Raw genomic sequence first — 7,861 nt, 5'->3', positions numbered from 1 at the left:
CAAAAACTACTACACCACTGAGGCGTTATCCGGACCGAGTCAGGAAGCCTCCAGAGAGACTGACTTATAATTGATTAACTGCAGCAAATGTGTAGATTATTGTTCTTGTAACATGTTAATTAATGATTACTTAAAATGTTATGTACTGGTTGTCTAAAAGGGGAGGAATTGTAGTGTATGTGCCTTTAAGAGCCCCTGTGTACTGTAATGCCGGTAATGGCCACTCGGGCTATATAAGCCTGTATAGTGTCTTGTATCTGTTAGTTCACCTCCAGACTTTGTTCAGTAAACACCTGTGAAACCAACTCCTGCATTCCGTGTCTCCATTAACACAACAAAAGGGACAGTGATTCTCCTTGTTCTGTGAGATTGTAATTAAAGGGTCACTACTCTGAGATGGCTGCGAACTTTTAGTGTCGCCAGCCTTTCTAAAACATCTTCCTTTCTTTGAGGATCTGTGTGAACTCGCTGGTGACTCAGCAGGTTGGATGAACTCTGAAACCTCTTTACACAGTCAGAACATTTAAAGGGTCTCTCATCGGTTCAGGGGCAGGAGGTATCTGGTTAACAGTGATCACAATATCATTAGGTTTAAAGTAGTTATGGAAAGGGACAGAGAAAAATCAACGGTGATAATATCCAGCTGGAAGAGAGCCAGTTTCAGTGATTTGAGAAGGGATCAAGCACAGGTGGACTGGAAACAAAGATTGTCCAGGAAAACAGTGAATGACTAATGGCAGGCCTTCAAGGCTGAGATAGTTTGGGTAAATATAGAAACACAGAAGATAGGAGCAGGAGTAGGCCATTCAGCCCCTCGAGCCTGCTCCGCCATTAAATGAGATCATGGCTGATCATCCAAATTCAGTACCCTGTCCCTGCTTTCTCCCCATATCCCTTGATCCCTTTAGCCTTAAGAAATATATCCAACTCCTTCTTGAATATATTTAACAAATTGGCCTCAACTGCCTTCTGTGGTAAAGAATTCCACAGGTTCACCACTCTCTGGGTGAAGAAATTCCTCCTCATCTCTGTCCTAAATGGCTTACCCCTTATCCTTAGACTGTGACCCCTGGTTCTAGACTCCCCGACCATCGGGAACATCCGATGGTGTTCAATCCAAGCATAAGGAGGAAAGATGGGGCATCCAAAGCTAGAGCTCCCAATGACAAAGGATATGGAGGTTAGAATAAAACAAATGTCAGGTACAGAATACAGTCAAAAACCAGGCAGAATACAGAGAGTGTGGGGGAAATTGAAACAGGATATAAGAAGGGCAAAGAGACAATATGAGAAAAGATTAGCGGGTAACATAAAAGAGAACCCAAAAATCTTCTATAAACATATGAAAAGTAAAAGGATAGTTAAAGGAATGGTGGGGCCGATTAGGGACCAAATAGGAGCTCATCATACGGAGGCAGAGGGTGTGGCTGAGGTACTGAATGAGTACTTAGCATCTCTCTTCACAAAAGAGAAGAGGATGAAGTTAATGTCGCAGTAGAGGAGGGGGGAGTAGAGAAATTGGATAAAAATAGATAGAAAGGAGGTGTTAAATAGGTTGTCATCACTCAAAGTTAACAAGTCACCCGGTCCAGATGTGATGCATCCTAGATTGCTGAGGGAAGCTAGGGTGGAGATAGCAGAAGCTCCGACCACAATCTTTCAATCTCCCTCAGATATATGGGAGTGGTGCCAGAGGACTGGAGGATTACAAATGTTACACCCTGTTTAAAAAAGGGGAGAGGGATAAACCTGGTAACTACAGGCCAATCAGTCTAATGTCAGTGATGGGTGAACGACTAGAGACCATTGTCAAGGACAAAATTAATTCTCACTTGGAGAAGCATGGGTTAATAAGGGGCAGCCAGTGTGGATTTGTTAAAGGTAAATCGTGTCTGACTAACCTGATTGATTTCTTTGATGAAGTAACAGAGGGTTGATGAAGGTAGTGCAGTAGATGTTGTATATATGGACTTTCAAAAGGCATTTGATAAAGTACTACACAAGAGACTTACTCGGAAAATAGAAGCACAGGGAATTAAAGGGCTGATGGTAATTTGGGTATATAATTGGCTAAGGGAGAGGAGGCAGTGAGCAGTGCTGAGGGATATTTTTCTGACTGGAGGGAAGTATGCAGTGGGTTTCCCCAGGGGCCGGGATTAGGACCATTGCTTTTCTTGTTATATATAAGTGACCTGGACTTGGGTATAGGTGTACAAGTTTGAAGTTTACGGATGATACAAAACTTGGCAACGTAGTAACTAGTGAGCATAGTAGTAGCAGACTTCAGGAGGACAGAGACAGACTGTGAAATGAGCAGACACAAGGCAGATGAAATTAAATGAGGATAAGTGTGAAGTGATGCACTTTGGGAGAAACAACAGGGAGAGGCCGTATAATCTAAATGGGACTATTTTGAGGGGGTGCAAGAGCAGAGGGACCTGGGGGTCCATATTCACAAATCTTTGAAAGTGCCACGGCAAGTTGGTGAGGCGGTTCAGAAAGTGTATGGGATACTTGGCTTTGTAAATAGGGCCATTGAATACAAAAACAAGGAAGTTACACTAAACCTTCACAAATCACTAGTTAGGAACATAGGACAGGAGGAGGCCATTCAGCCCCTCGAGCCTGTTCCGCCATTCAATGAGATCATGGCTGATCTGTGACCTAACTCCATACACCCGCCTTTGGCCCATATCCCTTAATACCTTTGGGTAACAAAAACCTATCAATCTCAGATTTAAAATTAACAATTGATCTCGCATCAATTGCCATTTGCGGAAGAGAGTTCCAAACTTCTACCACTCTTTGTGTGTAGAAGTGTTTCCTAATTTCACTCCTGAAAGGTCTGGCTCTAATTTTTAGACTATGCCCCCAGTCCTAGAATCCCCAACCAGCGGAAATAGTTTCTCTCTATCTACCCTATCTGTTCCCCTTAATATCCTGAAAACTTCGATCAGATCACACCTTAACCTTCTAAATTCCAGGGAATACAACCTTAATTTGTGTAATCTCTCCTCGTAACTTCATCATTGAAGTCTGGGTATCATTCTGGTAAACCTACGCTGCACTCCCTCCAAGGCCAATATATCCTTCCTAAGGTGTGGTGCCCAGAACTGCTCACAGTACTCCAGGTGTGGTCTAACCAGGGTTTTGTACAGCTGCAGGGTTTTGGCCTCAGCTGGAGTCTTGTGTACAGTTCTGGGCACCATACTTTAGGAAGGATGTCAAGGCCTTGGAGAGGATACAGAGGAGGTTGACCAGGATGGTACCAGGGATGAGGGATTTCAGTTATGTGGAGAGATTGGAGAAGCTGGGATTGTTCCCCTTAGAGCAGAGAAGGTTAAGAGGAGACCTAATAGAGCTGTTCAAAATGATGAGGGGTTTTGATCGAGCAAGTAGGGAAAAATGTTCACTCTGGCAAGTGGGTCGGTAACCAAAGGACACAGATTTAAAATAGTTGCTAAAAGAACTAGAGGGGAATGAGGAGAATTGTTTTCACACAGAGGGTTGTTCAGATCTGGAACGCACCATCTGAAAAGATTCTGGAATCAGGTTCCACAGGAACTTTCAAATGGTAATTGGACGTGTACTTGAAGAGGACTAGTTTGCAGAGTTCTGGGGATAAAGCTGGGGTTTGGGACTAAATTGGACAGCTCTTTCAAAGAGCCGGCACAGACACAATGGGCCGAATCACCCCCTTCTGTGCTGTTAGATTCGATGATCAGTGTGAACACGCTGGTGACTCTTAAGGTTCTTAGAGCTTTTAAATCTCTTCCCACAGTCAAAACATTTAAAGGGTCTCTCGTCAGTGTGAACTCGCTGGTGTACCAGCAGGGTGGATGACTGAGTGAATCCCTTCTCACACACGGAGCAGGTGAACGGCCTCTCCCCAGTGTGTAGGTGTCGCTTCAGCTCCCCGGAGCTTTTAAAGCTCTTCCCACAGTCAGAACATGTAAAGGGTCTCTCGTCAGTGTGAACAAGCTGGTGTGACAGCAGGTGGGATGACTCAGTGAATCCCTTCCCACATTCGGAGCAGGTGAACGGCCTCTCCCCAGTGTGAACTCGCTGATGTACCAGCAGGTGGGATGACTGAGTGAATCCCTTCCCACATTCGGAGCAGGTGAACGGCCTCTCCCCAGTGTGAACTCGCTGGTGTTGCGTGAGCATCTGGCGGCTTTTAAAACTCTTCCCACACTCAGAACATTTAAAGGGTCTCTCGTCAGTGTGAACAAGCTGGTGTGTCTGCAGGGTGGATGATTTAGTGAATCCCTTCCCACATTCGGAGCAGGTGAATGGTCTCTCCCCAGTGTGTAGGTGCTGGTGTGTCTTCAGCACCCCGGAGCTTTTAAAGCTCTTCCCACAGTCAGAACATTTAAAGGGTCTCTCGTCAGTGTGAACTCGCTGGTGTATCAGCAGGTGGGATGACAGAGTGAATCCCTTCCCACACACGGAGCAGGTGAATGGTCTCTCTCCAGTGTGAACTCGATGGTGTCCCTTCAGATCCCCGGACCTTTTAAAGCTCTTCCCACAGTCAGAACATTTAAATGGCCTCTCATCAGTGTGAACAAGCTGGTGTTGCTTCAGCTCCGCAGGGCTTCTAAAGCTCTTCCCACAGTCAGGACATTGAAATGGTCTCTCATCAGTGTGAACAAGCTGGTGTTGCACCAGAGCCCCAGGGCTTTTAAAATTCTTCCCACAGTCAGGACAGTTAAATCGTCTCTCCCCAGTGTGAATTCGCTGGTGTGTTTGCAGGTGGGATGAACAAACAAATCCCTTTCCACACACGGAGCAGGTGAACGGACTGTCCCTGGTGTGACAGCGCCGTTGAACTTCCAATGCAGACGGGGAACTGAATCCCTTCCCGCCGTCCCCACCTTTACCCGGTTTCTCCCTGGTGTGATGGTGCATGTGTCTCGTCAGGTCAGGCGATCGGCTGAATCTGCGTCCACACACCGAACACGTGTGCGGTTTGTCATCGCTGCGATCGCTGCTTTCTCCTTCCATGTGCAAAGGCCGATGATGTTCAGGTCCGGATGAATCGAGCGACTCTGTCAGATCTTGACGTGATGTTTGGTCTGAGCTTCCCGCCTGTAACTGCTCCACTTCTATAACCCTGTAAATTGAGATCAGAAAAGGATCACAGGCAAACTGTTGTTTAATTTTCCTCTTTCCGAACCCAGGGGCAGTGAAGCTGATTTTCAGGCTCCAGCTGCTGCACAGGTTGGTTGAAAGGATCAGCAGTAATGGCGGCTGTAATACCCACAAGCCCCCGCGCTCCAGAAAGCGCTCTGTTGACTCTGAGTCCCGCGCATGTGCTCATGGGCCCCGTACTCTCCCTCCTGCTCCACAATCGCCCGTCCCGATCGGTCCACAACGTGCATGCTCAGCGCATAAAACCCCGCGTTTGGAACATCGGGTGCGCATGCGGAACTGCAACATCTGGTACATGTGCGCGGCTCAGGTGGGGGCGAGTCGGTGTTTCACCTCAGCCGCCAGGGAGGTGCGCATGCGCAGGACGACCCAACATTCTTCCTCTCAGCAATCACTCCCTCGTTTCTTTAATAAAAACAGAAAATGCTGGAAATACTCAGCAGGTCAGGAGGCATCTGTGGAGACAGAAACAGAGTTAACGTTTCAGGTCGATAACCCTTCGTCAGAACAGCTTGTTCTTTAGTGTCAGCCTGGGCTCAGTTGGTAGCACTCTCGCCTCTGAGTCAGAAAGTTGTGGATTCAAGTCCCACTCCAGAGACTTGAGCACCAAAATCTAGGCCGACAGTCCAGTGCACTGCTGAGGGAGTGCGGCACTGTCGGAGGTGCCATCTTTTGGATGAGACGTTAAACTAAGGCCCCGTCTGCTCTCTCAGGTGGATGTAAAAGATCCCATGGCAGTATTTCGAGAAAGAAAGACTTGCATTTATATAGTGCCTTTCGTGACCACCAGATGTCTTGAAGTGCTTTACAGCCAATGAAGTACTACAATGAAGTAGTCACTGTTGTAATGTGGGAAAGAGCAGGGCAGTTATCCCCAGTCTCCGAGCCAATGTTTATCTCTCAATCAACATAAAAAGATAGATTATCTGGTCATTATCGCATTGCTGTTTGTGGGAGCTTGCTGTGCGCTAATTGACAGCTGCGTTTCCTACATTACAACAGTGACTACACTTCAAAAGTACTTCATTGGCTGTAAAACACTTTGGGATGTCCGGTAGTGGTGAAAGGCGCTATAGAAATGCAAGTCTTTCTTACTTCAGTGGTCTTACCAGCGACCTCTTCTAGCTAATGGTTGATTGACATTACAAGAGGATTTGAGTACAGGAGTAAAGAAGTCTTACTCCAATTATACAGGGCCTTGGTGAGACCACACCTGGAGTACTGTGTACAATTTTGGTCCCCTTACCTAAGGAAGGATGTACTTGCCATAGAGGGAGTGCAACAAAGGTTCAACGAGATCGATTCCTGGGATGGCGGGACTGTCAAGTGGTAGAGAGAAAACGAGGAATTATAAGCCTGACATCGGTTGTGGGGAAAATGCTAGAGTCCATTATAAAAGATGTAATAGCAGAACACTTGGAAAACAGTGACAGGATCGGACAAAGTCAATATGGATTTACAAAAGGTAAATCGTGCTTGACTAATCTACTGGAATTTTTTGAGGATGTAACTGGTAGAATAGATAAGGGAGAACCAGTGGATGTGGTGTATTTGCACTTTCAGAAGGCTTTCGATAAGGTCCCGCATAAGAGATTAGCGTGTAAAGTTAAGGCACATGGGATTGGGGGCAAGGTACTGACTTGGATAGAGAACTGGTTGGCAGGCAGGAAGCAAAGAGTTGGAATAAACGGGTCATTTTCCAAGTGGCAGGCAGTGACTAGTGGGATCGGTCCTAGGACCCCAGCTATTCACAATATATATAAATGATCTAGACGAGGGAACTAGATGTAATATCTCCAAGTTTGCAGACGACACAAAGCTGGGTGGGCATGTGTGCTGTGAGGAGGATGCCGAGAAACTCCAGTATGATTTGGACAGGTTGGGTGATTGGGCAGATGCATGGCAATGTGGATAAATGCGAGGTTATCCACTTTGGCGGCAAAAACAGGAAGGCAGATTATTATCTGAACGGCAATAGATTGGGAGAAGGGGAAGTGCAGCGAGACCTGGGTGTCCTTGTGCACCAGTTGCTGAAGGTAAGCATGCAGGTGCAGCAGGCGGTTAAGAAGGCAAATGGTATGTTGGCCTTCATAGCGAGAGGGTTCGAGTACAGGAGCAAGGACGTCTTGCTGCAGTTGTACAGGGCCTTGGTGAGTTCACACCTTGCGTATTGTGTGCAGTTTTGGTCACCTTATCTGAGGAAGGATGTTCTTGCCATGGAGGGAGTGCAGTGAAGATTCACCAGACTGGTACCTGGGATGGCAGGAATGATGTATGAGGAGAGATTGGGTCAACTGGGCTTATTCTCGCTGGAGTTTAAAAGAATGAGAGGGGATCTCATTGAAACTTATAAAATTCTAACAGGACTAGACAGACTAGATGCAGGAAGGATGTTCCCGATGCTCGGGGAGTCCAGATCCAGGGGTCACAGTCTAAGGATAAGGGGTAAGCCATTTAGGACAGCGATGTGGAGGACTTTCTTCACCCAGAGAGTCATAGAGTCATAGAGTTTTACAGCACAGAAAGAGGCCCTTCGGCCCATCGTGTCTGCGCCGCCCATCCATCCCTGTCCAGTCTAATCCCATTTTCCAGCATTTGGTCCATAGCCTTGTATGCAATGGCATTTCAAGTGCTCATCCAAATGCTTCTTGAATGTTGTGAGGGTTCCTGCCTCTACCACCCTTTTAGGCATTGAGTTCCACATTCCAAC

The 7,861-nt window shown here is 46.7% G+C and overlaps 1 protein-coding gene across 1 annotated transcript in view; it reads right to left on the bottom strand.

Annotated features, from left to right (window-relative positions):
• Nucleotides 1–535: 535 nt before the first annotated feature.
• The window catches only part of LOC147118802 (uncharacterized), a 58,647-nt gene continuing 51,321 nt past the window's right edge, over nucleotides 536–7,861 (bottom strand). Inside the window, exons 3-4 of the mRNA XM_085983971.1 lie at nucleotides 3,908–4,605; nucleotides 536–560 (exon numbers count right to left, since the gene is read on the bottom strand). Coding sequence (XP_085840097.1) covers nucleotides 536–560; nucleotides 3,908–4,605 — 723 coding nt within the window. The remainder of the gene's footprint in view (nucleotides 561–3,907; nucleotides 4,606–7,861) is intronic.

This window comes from Somniosus microcephalus, chromosome 4, assembly GCF_052327205.1.
Source record: "Somniosus microcephalus isolate GS21.2 chromosome 4, FLI_Smic_1.0, whole genome shotgun sequence".
NCBI classification, from domain to species: Eukaryota; Metazoa; Chordata; class Chondrichthyes; order Squaliformes; family Somniosidae; genus Somniosus; species Somniosus microcephalus.
This window is presented reverse-complemented; position numbering and strand designations above follow the sequence as displayed.